The sequence below is a fragment of the Danio rerio genome, chromosome 10, assembly GCF_049306965.1.
Source record: "Danio rerio strain Tuebingen ecotype United States chromosome 10, GRCz12tu, whole genome shotgun sequence".
NCBI classification, from domain to species: Eukaryota; Metazoa; Chordata; class Actinopteri; order Cypriniformes; family Danionidae; genus Danio; species Danio rerio.
Window position 1 is genome coordinate 22,331,673 of NC_133185.1, and position 19,076 is coordinate 22,350,748.

Here is a 19,076-nt window from a genome sequence, read left to right on the forward strand (position 1 = left end):
TTGTCAGCTTCTTTGGCAAGTAGGCCAAGTATTGTTTTAAGCTTTATTTCAATTATTGAAAGTGTTTTTCTGTCAATGTTTTTAGGATGCACAGTAACACAAACACAGCCACACACTTGTTTATTGTGTCCAATAGGTATGTTTGATCATGTGTTGTAGTTTCATTTCAGTAAGTGCATCAATATAAATTAAGGATTTGTTCATGTTTTAGATAAATTGGCAATAAATTAAGAATTGTATACTTGTTGTAGATTAATAATGGCCCTAGATTAAGAATTCATGCACTTATTTTAGTTAAAGTGTGACTATGATTTAAGAAATTGTTACCATAACTAATTTGCTTCCACATTGTAATTAAATTGTGTGCACTATATAATTAATTGCTCTCTTGTTTTAACTACAAGGGGGAAAATATTACAATATTTCATATATTACAATTTTGTGAAATGTCATGCACAGGGCTCTAACACAATAATAACCCAATGTCACCAAAACAGATTATACCTATTCATCACAGAAAGATGTGTTTTACAAGTAAAAGTATTAGTCTTTATTTGTGTTTTAGACACATGTATAATATAATTCAATCACTTTATCTTATGCTTAAAATCATTCATGACAAAAAAACACAATCAGCATTTAAACATTAAACTAACCTTTCTTCCAAAATTCACGAGACTCACCCAAACATGGACGAGTTATGAGAGATGCTGCTTTGCTTAGTCATTTTGGCGAAGTCCACTTTTAACTTGATAATTCTTTGGTGTGGCAAGAGGTCAACACACACCTCTGAGCACTCAACCGATACTCAGGCCTTACTAATCACTTTACAGATCCATCCGAGCAACAGCGTCAATACAACTATTGCTCCACAACAACTGTATCAGGCCAAACCTGAACCCGACATCACAAAGTACACATTTATTGATTCATCATTCAGCTCCCCTCTAATTGAAATTGAATTTTGAGTTTAGAAAAGGGATGTGGATTACATTGTAACACCTGATATCCTCCAACATGACACAAACAAACCACATTTCCTTCAGAAATCAAGGATTATTGGGTGGAAAAGGCCCTTTTTTTTTAGCTGTTGCTAATTTTAGTGGTTTCTAAATTTGACTACAGGACTGATTTTGTAGTGGTGCTAAAGTTTAGTACATTTGGTGGACTGTATGTCGTTGATGAGTATTGAGCTCATTTTAGACTGTAATGAGTGTCTACGTTTCTGGTGCATTTTCTTAAAGTCCTCTGTGATCTCCAGAACAGTTTTATTCTTGGTTTCAGGCACGTGGAACCACACAAAAACACCAGAGAAGAAGCAAAACACGAAAAACACAAGGAAGCAGAAATAATCCAAATGCTCCTGTAAAATTGAGAAACAGATTAGAATGAACTGACAGTGTATACAAGTGTCAAAGATATCATTTTGTATTCATAATTATAGGATGTATACTGACATCTAGCGGCACGGATGTAGGCAAAAGTACATTTACAATTACTGTGAAAAGAAAATGCCTGGTTCACATCAAGCCATAATTAATTTACTCCACAAGCAAAATTGTTGGATAACAAGATGAGTAACCAAATAAGGTGACCCCCTTCAAATTTAACAGTTTTTTTAGAAGACTAGTAATATGAGTAGGATAGCATGCATGTATATCATTGAAAATTATATTTTTATACTGTGTATAACATAACAAAATATTAAACAATAACAAGTGTGGATGTTTCCCAGAGATGGGTTGTGGGTGGAGGGGCATCCGCTGCGTAGAAACATGCTGGATAAGTTGGCGTTTCATTTCGCTGTGGCGACCCCGGATTAATAAAGGGACTCAGCCCACAAGAATATAAATGAATGAATTTGCTATTATTATATTTGTTGGTTTATTGTAGCCCTTGATCTCCATTTTTTAAGAGTGTTTTTTAATAAAACTAAAATGTCCAGTTTGACTCAAACTTAAGGTCTTTAATTTCTATTGGTTGTGCATTAATGTTTATATGGATTAAATACTATTGAGTCAAATAACAAAATTACTTGTTGAGCAATTAGGTGACGCCTAAGTCAAAGTAATTAGAACTAATTTTTAAAAACAATTATAATTATGTACTTAGCAATTAATTACTTCTCTGATTGTTATACATTAAGAGTGTCCTGATAATACATCACAAACACAGGCTTTATATTAAGCGTTACCAATAGTTTTCATTTTGGATTCCCCTAATTCACCTTTAGGATCAAAAAAGTGTCATAAAGCCATGACATTATTAAGGTGGAATAACTCACCACAATGAGAGGAAATAACATGCCCACTAGGAAGAGTCCGATCCAGTTGAGGACACAGGCAACCACAAATGCTGGTGGTTTGTAGGACTGTGTAAAAATCTCACCAGGAAGTGGTGCTGTCACTCCAGCTATGAAGGAGGAAATCCACAATAATGCTGAGACCAACATGACACAAACCAGAGATGCACTCTCTCAGTATGTATAAAATTACAGGAGAAATATGTGTGGATGTACCTGGTCCACTAGAGAAGAAGAAGATGTATATGAAAATGAGGACCATGCTGCAATATGGCATCCAGGACACAAAATCCTATAACAGAACCGGACAAATCCAATCTCAGGAACAGTCTGCATGTTTTTTAATAACAGTTAACACAATTTTGGTTAATTTAAAGTTCTTCATTGTCATGTAGCTCACTGGATTATTGATGAATAACTTACCAAACATTTACATTTTTTTATTGTCTTTGTTTATTCACCACACTTTTTAGACTTATTTTCTCCTCTTTCAGTCTCACAGAGCACTAATCAAGTGAATTTAAAAGACAAAGTACATAATTTATATCAAATGCAACTTAATTTTTTGACACCGGAAATTTATTTAACTACGTTTACTATATTATATTTGTATGATACTCTTTTTCATATTTGATGTTTGATGGGTTCAGTCCCTATTAAAAAAAGATTTAAAGCTGACGAGACCATTTATATAAACTTATATTATACTTTTATGTTTTTTTTATATATATATTTTTGGTTATACTTGATACTTGCAGCCCCCCTTTTAGTTTAATTAGGCTATATGATAAAAATTAATATTTACCCAATCTTAAATTACAATCAAGTACTCCTCCATGAACCGGCACTTCTCCATGAACTGCCACCTTATCGTGATGGAGGGGTTTGAGTGATTTTAAGAGCTATGTTGTTGGGGGCTAATGCCGCTGGTAGTGTATGAGCATAAAAACATTGAGGACCATCAATGGTTGATGTCACCATTATGGCGCAGCTGGGGTACATATGCAAGCTGGTGGTCGGGTTTTATCCCAGCGGTGTCCGGTTGGGCTCAGTCCGAAGGAGCAACATGGAACCATCCTCCTCCAGGCCCACCATCAGCAGAGGGAGCTATAAAGTGCCAGTGCATTGTGGAACGGGTGGTGGTCAAAGGTTAGGACCATAACAACCTGATCGTCAGGCCAGAAACTGGCTCTTGGGACACTGAATGTCACCTCACTGGGAGGGAAGGAGCCTGAACTTGTGCAAGAGGTTGAAAGTTATCAACCAGAGATAGTCGAGCTTACCTCCATGCACAGCATGGGCTTTGGAACTTAAATTCTTGAGAAAGGCTAGACTTTCTTGGACACTCAGGTAAGGAGAGGGGCAAAGCTGTTAACTGATCACCAGCTGATGGTGAGTTGGATCTGCTGGCAGAAGGGAAAACTGGACAGACCTGGCAGGCCCAAATGTATTGGGAGGGTCTTCTAGGAATGTCTGGCTGAAGCACAAGTCCCGAGTCCTCAAAAGTCCACAAGTCCTCCGCAAGAGTTTTCAACAGGTCCCGAGGGAAGCTGGAGACACTGAGACCGAGTAGTCCACATTCTCAGACTCCATTGTTATTGACATCTCTACAATATCGCATGGAGGTAGGGGACAATACCTCTGGACCAGGCAACTGGTGTGGTGTTTCTCATTTTTAAGAAGGGGGACTTGAAACTGGTGTTTTAAAACTATAGGGGAATCCCACTCCTCAACTTACCTGGAAAAGTCTATTCCAGGGTACTAGATACGAGGAGCCGATGGTTGAACCTCAGATCCATGTGGAACAGTGCCAATTTTGACCAGGCCGTGGTACACTAGACCAACTCTAAAAGCTCACCAGGGTGCTCGAGGGTTCATGGGGCTACACCCAACCAGCTCAATAGACACCAACCGGTCGGACTTGGAGAAGGCATTCGATCATGTCCCTCGTGGCATTCTGTGGTAAGTGCTCTGGGAGTATGGGGTCAAAGGTGCTCTGTTAAGGGCTGTCTGGTCTGCAGGAGTTTGGCTCAAATTGCCAGCAATAAGTCAGACTTGTTTCCAGTGCATGTTGGACTCTGGCAGAATTTTGTTTATCATTTTTATAGACAGAACTTTTATGCATAGCCTTGTGCCAGGTAGGTTTTGTTGGGGGACCACAGGATTTCATCATTGTTATTTGCAATTGATGTTGTTCTGTTAACTTCATCAGACATAGATCTTCAGCATGCACTGGAGCAGCATGCACTCGGAGCTGCCGAGTGTGATGTGACTGGGATAAAAATCAGCACCTCCAAGTCTGAAGCCGTGGTGCTTCTTTGGAAAAAGTGAGAAGTTGGAGAAAAGTCCTTATGCCATGTGAAGTATCTTGGGATTTTATGGTAAAAAAGCAGCTGAGCTGAAAGGCAAAGCTCTTTATTTACCGGCCAATCTACATTCCTACTCTATGGTCATGAACTTTGAGTCATGCCCGAAAGGACAAGATCTCAAATACAAGCGGCTGAAATTATGTTGCTTCACAGGTTGGCAGGGCGCACCCTTATTGACAGGGTGAGGAGCTCTGTCACTTGGAGTAGAGCCATTGCTCCTCCACATCCAGAAAAGCTAGCTGAGGTGGCTTGAAGATCTGTTTTAGATGTTTCCTGGATGGCCAGGTAGGAGGCCTCTGGGAAGACCCAGCACACGCTGGAGGGACTATGTCTCTCGGCTGGCCTGGGAACGCCACAAGAACCCCCCAGTGGAGCTCGAGGAAGTGTCTGGGAAGAGGGAAGTCTGGGGTTCTCTCCTGAGACTGCTACAATCTTAAATCGTAAATTACTCATTTACTAATGCTTCACTAGTCACAAGTTTCTTTTTTCTTTTTGTGGAGCACAGAAGATGGAAAAATGTAAAATGTAACCACTAACTTCCATAGTTTTTGTTCCCCTTCAGTCTGGGAACTCCAAAGCCATGTCAGTACGACACTTTCCGGAGAGTTGCTAAATGACCAGTCATTCTGAAGAGTAAGAAAACGGGCCAATGCATGCCCATGAATTTGCAGAGCACAGCTCTCACAAGTGCTGCCGACTACAACCAGTTGAGTATGAAGCAATCACCTGTAGGAGAGCAAGCCGGGCTTTTTGAGTTTAAGAAAAGCTCATTACAAATAAAATGTATTATTATTATTATTATTTTATCATTAAAAAAATTAAACATTCAGTTCACTATGGTGGGGAGACAAAGCATTTCTGTTCCCGCCTTCAGGGAACACCGGTTACAACTGTAAACAGGACGTTCCCCTTCAGATCAGGAACTCCAATGCTGCGTCGATATGACACTTTGGGCAAAGTGTATGGAATTCGCCACAGTAACTGGACCTTAAGATGAAAGGGCGCACCCCTCCAACATCCCCAGGCCCTTACTTACCAGAATATGGAATTTTTAGATTAAAATTCATGGGGTTCATATGAGTTGTACATAGATGGATGTAAATTTGGGGATTTTGGAATATGACAGTACATTGGGAAGCATACTATTCCCAAAGGGGTAGGACGCTGTGGAGGCCCCCTGCTACCAAAACTGGGGAGACCTGGTGGCAATATGGACACAAAACTAGCCCTAACTAAGGGGAGCACTACATATAATAAGATGGTTAGCTTGTAGGGAAAACATGGGTTCACCTGAGAAAGGGGAACTGTAGCATGGCTGTAATTGGCAGCACTTTCGGGAGCTCCACTCTGTCAATTCATAGGCATTCATTGGCTCGTTTTCTTACTCTTCAGAATGATTGGTCATCTAGCAATTTCTTCCAATGGTTACAGGTTTCCAACATTCTTCAGAATTTATTTTCTTGGTAAACAGAATAGAAACTTTAAATGAAACTTCAAGTTTCAACTTCAAATTCAAGAGTGAAAATGTTTTTGTTATTATGAACAAGTACATTTTCAGTCTGTTGCTAACAAAATTCTGTAGAATTATAATAATACTTTTATATATTACATTTATGCACAAGTTGTACTTTAATGATGTTTTTTTTGGTATTTGGTAAAGCTGCAGTCATTATATGAAAAGATAATAACCAATGCTTTTAGAGAACTATCCTTTTAAATGCGGCACCTACTCAAATTTGTATGTAAGAAGCAGCACCCCTCTTGTTAATAATTTAATAATTCACCATATACACAAACTATAACCTGCCATCTCATTTAATAATTAAATACTGAACATACAGTACATACTCAGGAAAGTATTATGCAATAAAATGATGAAACTGGAATAGAAACTGTCAGACCTGAAGGTAAAGTGTGAGTGTGAGAAGAGCCAGTGAGGCGGCCATGCAGATGTAACCCCTAAAGAGAAGCAATCTCTTCCCTGTACTCTCAATGATAAGCACCTTGAAAAAAAATATGAAAAAAGAAAGGTGTAAACAACAAGCAGAAGGGTCCTTTAAACCAGGTGACATCCTGCTTTTGTGCTTAGATGAAATATTGGAGTGGTAAAGTGCAACTCACGCAGGCGATGGAGGTGGAGACTTCACACAGGCCTGTCCCAAGAGCAGCATAGCGCAAGTTCTCCTTTGCAATACCAGCAGCTTGAAAGACATCAAATGAATACAGATAGACCTGCAAAAAAAAGAGATTATACCAGTAATATGGAAAACAATACCTTTAAAATGTGAAAAACTTATTTGACTGCAGTGTCACACATGCAGACAATCAGCAGTAAAAAAAAAAAAAAGGGGGGGGGGGGGCGACATCTGTTGACAACATTTTCTTTGTGCATTTTTTACAGAAACATTCTACTTTTCTTTTGGAAACAGGCATGTTTAAAGTTAACCTGTTAAGTTTTACTATTCTTTAAAGTAATTTAGCCAATCTACATGTCACTTTTAGCTGAGCTTAGCTTCATTGAATCAGATTAGTTTATTAATGTCTCTCTCAAAAAATTCTAATGATTTTAAACAAGACTTAATTGTATTAGATAACTGTTATAAACAATTAACTTTAATAGAGCCTATACTAATGCACTTGACAGGATGTAAACAAACACTTCCTGCTGGTCTCATTAAATGTTCAAAAATATCACGGTCTGGGAGAAGACAGGTAAGAACAGATGTGGATAAACCTAAAGTTCACACACTGGTGCACCATTGAAACACCACACACGACTTAAGTTTTAGCAGACAGAGTTTACAACTTGTGCTTTACTTGAACTTTCAGATCAGTGCAGTGACTGCATTTGAACCAATCAGTTTAGTATAGCTTTGTTAGAAATGTTTGGTTTTGCCACTTTTTTTGCCTTTATTAACAGTACAGTAGTAGAAGTTGGACAGGAAGCCAAGTTAACGAGAAAGACGGGGACATGATTGAAAAAGATTAATGAGCTGCATTTAAACTTGGGACGCCCAAAACACAGTGTCGCTACATGTCAGCACACTAAGCTATAAGGCTAACAGTGCCAACAAAAATACTTTTTTAAAAAAGATTTCAAGATTAAATTTTTGCAAATGAATATGGAAAACTAAAGAATAATTTAGTCCAAAGATTAAGACTAAAGCTAAAATTTACCTTGCTTTGAATGAGCTGATTGATTAAAATGATGACAAATACCTTCTTGATAACGAAGAATAGAAGGATTTAATGTGTTTTTCCGTTCTGTGTCATTAAGCTCATTTCCAGAACAGACTGTGACATATGGCTTTGTGTTTTCACAAAGTAAGTACTCTTAGTTCAATCGTTTTTTTTATATCAACCAGGTATGTTGGTGTTGTTGTTGTAACTCACAGCATTGATGCCGCAAAGTTGCAAAGTAATGAATGTGACGATGATGGTAAACAGCTGCCAGCGAACATTGTGGTCCAGGAAAAGGTCCATGAGTCTGTGGATCTTTACACCCTTCAGGGCGGCATGTTCAGCCAACATCTCCTCCATCTCTGGTCCAGGGTCCCGTTCAGTTCCCCATAGCCTGCGCAGAGCTGAGCAAGAGCAACATCTTTGGTATTGGCAAAAATAATAAATGGTTTCAGAAATTCAGTTCCTCTTCAAATCGGGAACAAAGACGTGGTGTCTAAAGAGACACTTTTGGTGGATTGCTAGATGACCAATCCCTCTAAAGAGTAAGAAAACAGGCCAATGAATATCTATGATTTGGCAGAGCACAGTTCCCACAGATGCTGCCAATTAATCAGGCGAGTGTATTTGGCTTCAGAAGTCTCAAACAGCAGCTGAAAAGACTATCTGCAGAGCTGTCTTCCAGAGAGAAAGCTGGGCTTCTACATCCAGCACGGGTGTCAACACTAGCAGCTCCTGTCCCATTGGGGCGTTTTGCTGGGTATCTAATAGAGCAGTTTTAATAAGGAGCGAATTTCCCCTAAAAGAGCAACACTGTTGAGCAATGCTTATGTTTAAAGATATCATTCCGGCTGTGCATTTCTGGTGCTGCGGTTTCCTCTCCCCGGATGTTGGGCACGATAACTGCATCACATGTCTAGGGGTCCAGCGTGTGAATGCAAAAGGGTGCACCAACGCTGCTCTTCCCAGCAAATCGGTTTACACTTGGGCGGCCAGAGGATTACAGTGGGGGCTAATCCATCCCCTCGGTTTCCACGGACCCCTCCCTTCTCTGCAGTACACTCAATCTAAGCTTCAAGGGAGTGTAATGGTTCATTTTCCAGGATGGCCACACTCCTGCTTAATGACACCAGAGATCAGATGTCCATCATGACATCAGAGGGTGGGCTGTCATTCTCTGATGACAGTTAGGGCCCGCTTCTTCCCTCTGGGGTTGAAAGCGAGGTCTCAGACCTGGAATCTGACATGATGGCCATGCTTTCCTAGGCTGCTTTGGAGGTAGGACTGGAAGTGATTTCCCACCAATGGACTGACTAGATGAGTGCTAAGTGGGAGCTAATAAGTGGTGCAAACCCACTAAGCCTCCTGTCCCCTTCTTCCCGAAGTGCACAGTGAGCTCACGCAGGCATGGAGGGTACCTTTCTCTGCTCAGTCCTCATGTGTTTCCTCCCTCACCACTCTTGATGGTGGGGTGACTAGAGGGTATGAAGCTATCCCCCAGGTGGAGTGCACTATTGCGGTCAACTTTTGCCCGCAGTGCACATCCACTCGGAGGGGTCAGCCGAAGCTCCCTTCCAAAACATGTAGGTTATTTGAGTCTCTCACAGCCAGAGACTACACTGCTGCAGGCCAGGCCATTTCCGCTCTGCATGAAGCAACCCTGAGATGGGCCACCTGGAGAAAAGTTGATATTTCCCAGTGGAGGGCCAGGGAATTCCATCACAGAACATCAAGCTGTTGGCCAACTGGCCAGCGTAGACCAAATTGTTAGAAAAGAGCAGATTTTCTTCTCTCCATAATATATCTTGCACAAAAAGATCAATGGGTTACAGCCAATTCTGGACCTGCACATTAGAACTGTTATCTGCACAAAATGCCATTTAGGATGCTTAGACAGAGGCGCATCATCTGGTGTATCCATCCTTGGGATGGGTTTGCAGCAATAGACCGAAAGGATATGTATTTTCATGTCTTCATTTTTCCATGCCACTGGCCATTTCTCTAGTATGTGTTCGAAGAACGAGCATGACATTACATGCATGACTTCGGGTAAACCAGGAGAAGAACAAGGCCTTCCCCCTGCAGAGCATCTCTTGTCTCAAGATGGAGCTGGGCTCAATCTCTATGTCAGCATACCTTACCAAAGAGCACACTAGGCTGGCACTGTCCTGCCTGAAACCATTTAAAAGGAATACAGTGGTCACACTGAAAAAATTTTTAAAGGCTCCAGGGACATATGGCATCTGCACCTGCATCACGCTGCCTCCTATTGCTTTATATAAGAACACTTCAGATTGGGTCCCCATAGGTTGACCTGTTTGCTTCCTACAAAAATGCCTATTGCCTGTTGTTTTATTTCCAGACCGAGACACCTCTCGGCATGGATGCAAATTCCCTGGCAAATTCCCCTGAGGAAGCACCTCTTTTCTTAGGGATGGAGCACCCTCTGACAACCGTGACTAGACCTCTGGAAGCTCCACGTGTGGTCCATAGACGGAGTCTGAAAGACATAGGTGACCTACCAGCTTCCATGGTTACCACCATCACTCAGGCCCTCTAAGAGGCATGCCTAAGCCCTGGGGTGGAGAAATTCATTTGAGCCACTCGATTTAGTGTCTCTATAAATTCTGTCCCTAAAGACAGCTCTGCTGGTCACATTACATTGGCTAGGGTTTGGAAACATTTTTGGTCAGCGAATTGTGTCTTGAATTCAAGCCGGCCTATTTTCATGTTGTCTTGAGTCTCCGGCCTGGCTATCTGCACAAGGTTCCTACCATGCTCTTTTAAAATCAGGTAGTAAGCAATGCAAGCATTGTCTGTGGAGAAGGCAGATCCAGACTTTTCACTGCTGTGTCCCGTTTACATTCTGCACTTTTATGTGGACTGCACACCGAATATGATATCTTCTGAACAGCTCTATGTTTGTTACAGAGGTCAGCAGAAGGGAAGTGCTGTATCAAAACAGAAGTTGGCCCACTGGATAGTGGATGCCATTGCCCTCGCATATCAGTGCCAGCAAGCCGTGTCCCCCGGGAGTGAGAGAGCCTCCTCTGGGGCGTTAGCACATGACAATGTGTAGAGCTGAGGTTTGAACAACACCTAATACATTCACAAGATTCTATAATATTCAGGTGGAACTGGTTTCCTCTTGATTACTGTGTGATTCCAATCAATCCTGGGTTATTCCTGTCCCTAACCCAGAGATGTGTATGCTTATTCTGCTCTGCTTAGTGAGTTCTACATCTGGCGAACCCTAGTAAGTTCCTCAGAGGCCCCCAGCGCCCAACTTGGTGAAGGAGCCGGTAGCTTGCCCCAGTACAATGTCTGGTATGCCTGCTTGGTCTACCCACGTGCTGGGTATTGGTGCTAGCTTTTCGTGATCCCCGTTGGCGATCCTATATGCCTCACTCAGCCAGGGGCAGTTGCCCTTTGTCAGGCAGACCCGCGTCTTCCCTATTCGCTAACCAGCTGATCACATGTTGTGTTCCTCCTGGATAGGGGTAGCCTGTATGCTTATAATGTCACCAAGTCTCCCCTTTGGGTAGCAGGGGGCCCCTGCAGCATCCTTTCCTTTTGGGAATGGCACACTTTTACAACATACTTTCATATTCCAAAATCCTTAGTCTATAATTAGCTAAGGAAAAAGACATTGTACAATTCCCTGAATTCTAAATTATTACTATATTCTGGTGATTAAAAGGCCTGTGGACGTTGGAAGGTTGCACTTTTGGTGATGCTTGTGCAATCATGCCATGCTCGGCAAACTGCTTACCAAATGTATCAACAGCTCAGCTGCTGTGTTGTTTTTCCATACACACTCTCAAAAGTGTCTCTTTAGACATAGTAGTTCCCGATCTGAAGCGGATCATTCTGGTTATGTCTGTAACCTACGTTCCCCAAAGGAAGGAATGGAGACATGGTATCTCCATCACCACAGAAGCTGTGTGTCCTTCAGCAATTTAAATAAATTGCTTGCTCTACCGTAGGTGTTGGCTATATACTCCCCTGATTAATTGGCAGCACCTACAAGAGCTGCACTCTGCCAACTCGAAGGCACTCATTGGTCTATTTTCTTACTCTTACCTTCTAGTTCTTGCAGATCCTTTATCCATTAGTTATAGGAACTATGAAAATGGTTCTCTATATTTGAATAGTTCATGGTTGGTAATAATTCCTGCATATAGTGAAAGTTGTAATTATCTTATTTGTTTCTATTTAGATTAAATATTGTCAGTATAAAGATTTTACTTTACAAGACCAACGCAAATACTATTCCTTCAAGCCATGGCATATTCTGAACATATGATTTCATGAATCTTGTATCAAATATCAACGTATGCGTAAATGTCAAAGACAGTGTCTGTGGTTCTGACCCGTCTCACAGCCGTGTTTGTCTGCTTTCTCAAGCAGCAGGTACCGCGGGGACTCAGGGAGAAAGGGCAGAGTCAGTAGCTGCAGGAGCCCAGCCGCACCACTGAAAGCCAGCAGCCAAATCCAGCCCTCCTCAGTGCCTAACACCTCACTGACACACAAACAAACACACATACACACACATACACACACACACAAACACACTAAAATCCCACATTTTCATTGTTCAAATAAGTATTCATAAGGATAACACACACACAGCGAATTTAACAGAAAGATAAACCTGCTGTTAATAAAGCGATAAACACTTGTTTATTTGTATATATATATATTTTCAGTTGAACACAAAAGAAGACATTCTGAAGAATGTTGTAAAGTCATTGACTGTTAAAAAAGTAGTGTTTGAGAGTGATCCATGGGTTTGTGTCTTCAAGGCTTGACTACTGCAATTTTCTTTGTAAGGGAGTAATTCAATCTAAAATAAATAGACTCAGATGGTTCAAATGTCAAATTTGACCATATTTCTCCCATACTATAATCTCTCCACTGGTTACCAGTTCAGTATAGAATTGGGTTCAAAATTGTATTGTTTGTTTTTAAATCACTGAGTATCTGAATATCTCTACAAGTCTTGATAGTTGAGCAGTGATATCGGCGCCAATGTGCCAACATATAGACCTGAGGTGCAAACGACGACCAGGGTTCAATTTTGATCATGTTCCCCTCTCTCTGCTCCCCACTGTCCTGTCTCAACTCTACTGTCCTACTAGTCTTCCAGTCTCCCTTCGATGAGTCTCTTTAAAACAAACTAACTACTAAGACTTTTAACTGTCTATAAATTATACTAAATTGTCATTAATCAATGTTTTTCTACACTTTTGAACTTTTAAATGCACTGTGGTCATCTATATACATTTTATTTATTTATTTATTTTTTGCTTAAGTTTTGTACATCCACCTAATTTTGTTAAAATTAAAGTTACTTCATTCATATTGTCCCAACACAATTAGTTGTGTGGAATACAGTGTATAAATAAATTGTATTCGTTTTTTTTTTATTTGACAGTATTTTTTTCTACTATGGATATCAATGGCTTACCAACATTCTTTTAAATATCTTCTTTTGTGTTCAACCGAAAAACAAACCTATACAAGTTTGGAACTAAATGAGTCAGAATAAATGGTGACTAAATGTTATAACTGGATTGATTACATTCCCTTGTGATGACCCACCTGATCCCAAGCAGCTGGCCGGAAAACTTCCCCAATGAGACAAAAGAGGCCACAGACACGCCAACCATCCCACGCAGCCTTTTGGGGGCGCACTCCAAGATATACATTGTGTGGACAGTCAGACTCACACCTGCATAAACATCAGTAATGTAGGCGATACCGAAAAGTGGCATTTAATAATAATAATAATAATAATAAAACAAGTTTTTCCAACATACCAGCGTTTATGCCGTACAGCACACGCGCCACCATGATCATCTCAAACGAGAGCGCAGTTTTACTGAACAGCATGAGGATGGCTCCACTGATTGCCAAAACATTGTTCAAAAGCAGAGTCGTCTTCCTATGGAGGATTAAAAACACACGTCACTTTCTATAAAATATCTAGACTAATCTGGACAATTTTCTAACTGTGATGAACTTCTGATAAACGGTTTTAAGATTCAACTATTAAATATGTTGCATTCGGAGTCAGAATCTCTGTCCATGCTATTATGTTGGCAAATAATTGACATGCAAGTTAATTGACACCAAACCTAGTAAAGTTTAGAGCACAGAGTTTAATTAAACGGCTGCAATGTCATTCATTTTTGTCCTGCAAATTTTAAATTAACAACAACAGAAACAGAAGGGATGTTAAACCTACAAATTACAGGCAACCAGAAAACTAAGAGCTAAAGTACATTGACATTGCTGTGCTGGCTGATGGGTAAAGCTAAACACTGTTTAACAAATAACTATGGATAAAATTTTTAACAATTTTTGTGAAATGCTGGTTTGAGCACAATGTCACACACACGCATTCATTTAACAAAGCTAAGGTCAAAGTCACTCACTTTTTGGTAGGAGTCTTCTGTAATATGATAACCAACCCTAAATTCATTCAGCCATTCTGTTTCAGAATTATTGTTGTTTTTATTATTAATATTATTCTTAAACTATTTTAGCACTGCTGGTTGGGTTACAGAACAGAAGTGACGAACGTTATGATAGATGGTTTAAAGAAATCTCACGGTCTGTTTGTTTCCACCCCTAGAATTATTTCAAATCAGTTCTAGAATTGAAAGATCACATGCTAAGAGCGCTCAATATCTAAAGATGCTTCTGAAAATGCAGAAAAAAATGCTCAATGATCAATGTCTGCACCTACAGCAGTATATCACTGTTCAAGTGGTAATATCTGTTTTTTGCTTGTTTGTTAAAAGAAAATAATAGTTTTATTTGGCAACCATACATTATATTGATTTATGATTACACAGATTTTTCTGACTTTTATAATATTACAAATGTTTTTATTTTATTTTAAATACATGCTATTAAACACAATTCAAAGCATTTTGAAAAAACTAAATAAAAATCTAAAATAAAAAAAAATCCACAGCTATATGGCACACTTTTTTATTATTAAGAATAATAATTGGAAATTGTCCTTAAACACAGTACCAGCATGTTACAATCATTTATGATGAATCATGTGACATTAAAGACTTTAAGTTATGTCCACTTAATGTTATGTCCACTTAACATTTACAGAACACAATAATATTTAGGAGTATACTTAAACATATTAGTTTGTTTCTATACTGTATACTGTTTTAAATAAATGCATCTTTAGGAAAGCTTTTAAAACAAACTAACAAACAAATATTATTTAATTTAAAATTATCATGCTGACCACAAACATAAGTATTATCACGATTACTTTAAATGTATAGGTTTGTAAGTAGTAAAGGTAAAGGTATAGGTTTGTAAATATTTTTTGGAAATCTGTTATGGTTTGTTTTTATAATTCTTGGAGTCTCCTGGTCATCATTCACTTCATTGTATGAAAGGGAACAGCATGAACAATTAGCTAAATATCTTCTTTTACTTGTTTTAAAATGTCCATTTATAAACTTTATGTATAACCTCCTTTCTTTAATGTTTCAACTGTTTTCATCCAAAACATTGTACCACCTCTCACTCACACACTATGTGCCAATGCCCTGACTTAAGACTTCTGCTATATGGATACACTACCATTACCTTCCATACATGCCAGCCACACGTCCAGCATACAGTGTCCCGGCCAACCCTCCGATGCTATAAATGGACACAATGAAAGACCAGATGAGGGACAGTTCCCAGGGCTCCAGGGAGTGTCCATAGCGCTGCTGGCAGGTGCTGTTCACCAGCTCTTTAATGAACTAGCAACATAAGCACAAGTCTCAGCTGATTGTGTCATTCATTTCATTTTATTAAACCACAGCACTTTGTAAGCACCAACCCAGAATCCCTGATATGGACTGAGTATTTATACATTTTACAAATATGTTTTTTAAAAGAAGTGGCAGAAATGCATTTAATTAATTCTGATTACCTCCAATCCCACTAATTTTAGACACTAAATCACCACAAGATTTTTTTTTTACCAAAAAAACAATGGTACTTACGGGTGACGGGGAGTTCAGGACAGAAATATTGAAGCCGTATTGGAAGGTCCCTCCAATTCCTGCAATGAGAATGGCTGCAACGAGTACAGGACTTTTTGTCTGGAAAAAAAAGAGACTTTTGTGAAAACTGAATAATGAAAGTAACATGTAATTTTATAGTTGTGATGGTACCAGTTGTCGTAAAGCCCCCGTCATTGTATGTGTCAGTGAAGTGCTGCTCTACTGTATGAAGTCTGAGTGAAGAAAAGAGGAAAGATGACAAAGCAAAAACAGTAATGCCTGACATACAGTTGATGTGTAACTTTTCATGCTTGGATGAGTTTTTGATGACATAATAGGGTAAAATGTACAAGCCGAGTTTATCTTCACACGTCTCTCGAGTACTGTGAATGAAAGCAGATTAATTGTGACAAAAATTAGTAAAGCTAAAAATAGAGCAGTCTCCACAGCTTATGAAGTGACAGTAGAGTTTACAAATAAAACTGAGCTCCAACACTTTTCCACTTTCCACCAAAATAAATAAAACAGCAATCAATTGATAATTTGTCTTCACAGATAAAGTGACCTGGCTGTTAATTCACAATGTCAGTGGGCTATATGCACATGGATTTTTAATTTTCAGTCAGCCAGCTAAAGTGCTCCTGGTGAACTGTTGTGCCATTACAAAATTGCTACAATTAAGATGTGATTTCTTAAAAATCTTCACTGCCTGATTGATATTTGATATAAAGTGGGTCTCAGACTGGACAAGAAGCACTGCATTGAGTTCTATTTTTCCATGCCATGACTTTATGGAAATTTATTTTACCCCAGTATTTTCAATGAAGTTTCTGCACTACCCTCCTGCTAGTGACAGTGCTTTCGTTTACATGTTTTTCTATGTTATTTTATGCTTGAATAACTAAATGAACATTTAACATTGCATTTAATTACATTACAACGTCAATGCTGTTAAACGAACCATATAAAATTGAAAATATTCACATAAACCTTTCACCAGAAGTTTATCGTTGGCTGAAAAACCTAGATGTGCATATAGTCCATTTATAAGCCAAATCTAGAATGCTAATTCACAGTGGGGCACTCAGATGAACTCAAGGTTTTAATTGTCTACCATACAGTAATGCTTTTCCGAGACTGAATGCTCAGTAAGAAAAATGGTTGGCACAAACTTGATTAGAAAGCAAATGTACTGCAGGCATTTGGGCTATATTTTCTATCCAATGTCTAATTGACATTGATAAGTGACCTCAAATCATTATGTACATAAAATAAAAATAGAATTAAAAGAAAACAAACTCTGAATTAAATAAAATAATTCATATCTGGCAGATGCTTTTATCCAAATGAACATACATTGTGTTCAGTGATCTCTGGATCACCCTTTTGGAATTGTTAATGCATTACTACAGCCATATCACCCTGCAGCCCAAGACTGCTTACTCACTGAAGCTAAGCAGTCTGGTCAGTACGTAAATGAGAGACCACACAGGAAAACTAGGTTGCTGTTGGAAGTGGTATTAGAGAGGCCAGCAGGGGTACTTCAAACTGTGATCTGAGTCCTAAGGGCTCAGTAAAAGTGAAGGGGACAACAGATACGCTGAGATTAGCTGAAAAGACACCTGAATCCGCGACTTCATACTAATCATCCACCCGCCAGCACAGAGTTTTATCTGATATATGTATCCCGTGCCCAATCATCACTTTTATAATTTAATTCTTTTTTTTAGGCATGATGATAGGTCAGTATGGATATTAACAGCAGATTCATTGAGCTAATCTGCGCATCTCTGATAGTAAAATAATACATTAATCCTAAACTTTTTAAAAAGAATTTACTTATTTATAAAACAATAGTTTGTCTTCAGACAACGTTTTCTTCATTTTCAAATAGATAAAGTAAAAATAAGACTTTTTAGCTTTTACAGATATAGGAACAAGATAACAAAAAGGGTGCCACTTCAGCCTAAACGGCAGCTATGTTGTGTTTACTTGGCCTTTTTCTTCGCACTGTGCAAAAACAGAATAGCATCTGTGCCTGGATTCGGGTGATTGCGCCTCACCTCCAGAACGCAGCCAGCTGCACTAAGCATTCGCTTGCATCGCTTGTTGTAGGAATGAACAAGATTCTCCTCGCAAGGCGCTGCAGTGATGGAAATAAGCGATCTTGTTTCTCCCAGAACGATAGTAGATTTTTCCCTGATGACTCCTCTGACTGAAACTTTAAACTGTTGGCTACTCTTGCAGTTCATCCAATATTTTGGCCGTCTCATCTTCCCATTCAGCAAAACCCACTTTCTGCTTTTCGCTGGTCCACTGCCATGTCCCGCTACATCCACCCGTAGGATATCAGCAGCGCCCACGGATATAACCGCCATCCGCGCATCACTAAAGGGGACACTATATTGTCAGTGAGCGCTGTCTTTTAGGATGAGATGTTCAACCAAAGTCCTGACTCTCTGTGGTCTTTAAAAATCCCATGGCACTTCTCGTAAAGAGTATGTGTATAACCCTGGTGTCCTGGCTAAATTCCCTGTCGCCCTTAACCATCATGGCCTCCCAATCATCTCCATATACTGAATTGGCTTTATCACTGTCTCTGTCAGATGTCCTGTGGCTGCTGTCGCAACACCCAAGTAAATGCTGCACACTGGTGGTGGTGTGGAGAGAACCCCTTTCATGAATGTGAAGCACCTTGGGTGTATGGCCATACACAATAAATGCGCTATATAAATACACATCACATTACATTACATTACTTTACCAAAGCAGCAACAATAGGAATTTACAAAAAAAGTTACCAATATTTATTGATTTTTCTTTTTCTTCTCTGCTTAACAGGCTGTGCTACAAACTCAAGCCCATTGACATCAGCAAGAGGTTTAAATATTTACTGGTATAATTGAATGTGCATAATTTTCATCATTACCTCACTGTAATTATTAAATGTGCCTAAATCTGCATAAATACTGCAGAAATTGATATTCGTGTCCCAAGTGGGAATAAAGAGGTTGTGGACAGACATCTACACTGACGTACTTTAGGCTTCCTATCAAGACCCATTAAAAATAGAGATATATCTTGTATAATATATCCATAAAGTGCCCTGCGAACTTAAGTGTTAAAGTCACTGTTTATGTCTTTATCTAACTTGTTTTCTGCTCGTTACGATGCAATTTTAATGTTTAT

At 39.3% G+C, this 19,076-nt stretch overlaps 2 protein-coding genes across 2 annotated transcripts in view; both read right to left on the reverse strand.

Annotated features, from left to right (window-relative positions):
- The window catches only part of nt5c2l1 (5'-nucleotidase, cytosolic II, like 1), a 53,618-nt gene that overhangs the window by 25,131 nt on the left and 9,411 nt on the right, over positions 1-19,076 (reverse strand). The gene's annotated exons all lie outside the window — the stretch shown is intronic.
- slc2a11l (solute carrier family 2 member 11, like) lies at positions 527-16,087 on the reverse strand. The gene is given in 12 exon segments (NM_001080016.1): positions 527-1,363; positions 2,285-2,412; positions 2,519-2,594; positions 6,573-6,674; positions 6,793-6,903; positions 8,065-8,255; positions 12,225-12,373; positions 13,456-13,585; positions 13,674-13,798; positions 15,481-15,641; positions 15,888-15,986; positions 16,059-16,087. Coding segments are annotated over 12 exon segments (1,515 nt in total). The 5' UTR covers positions 16,083-16,087; the 3' UTR covers positions 527-1,144.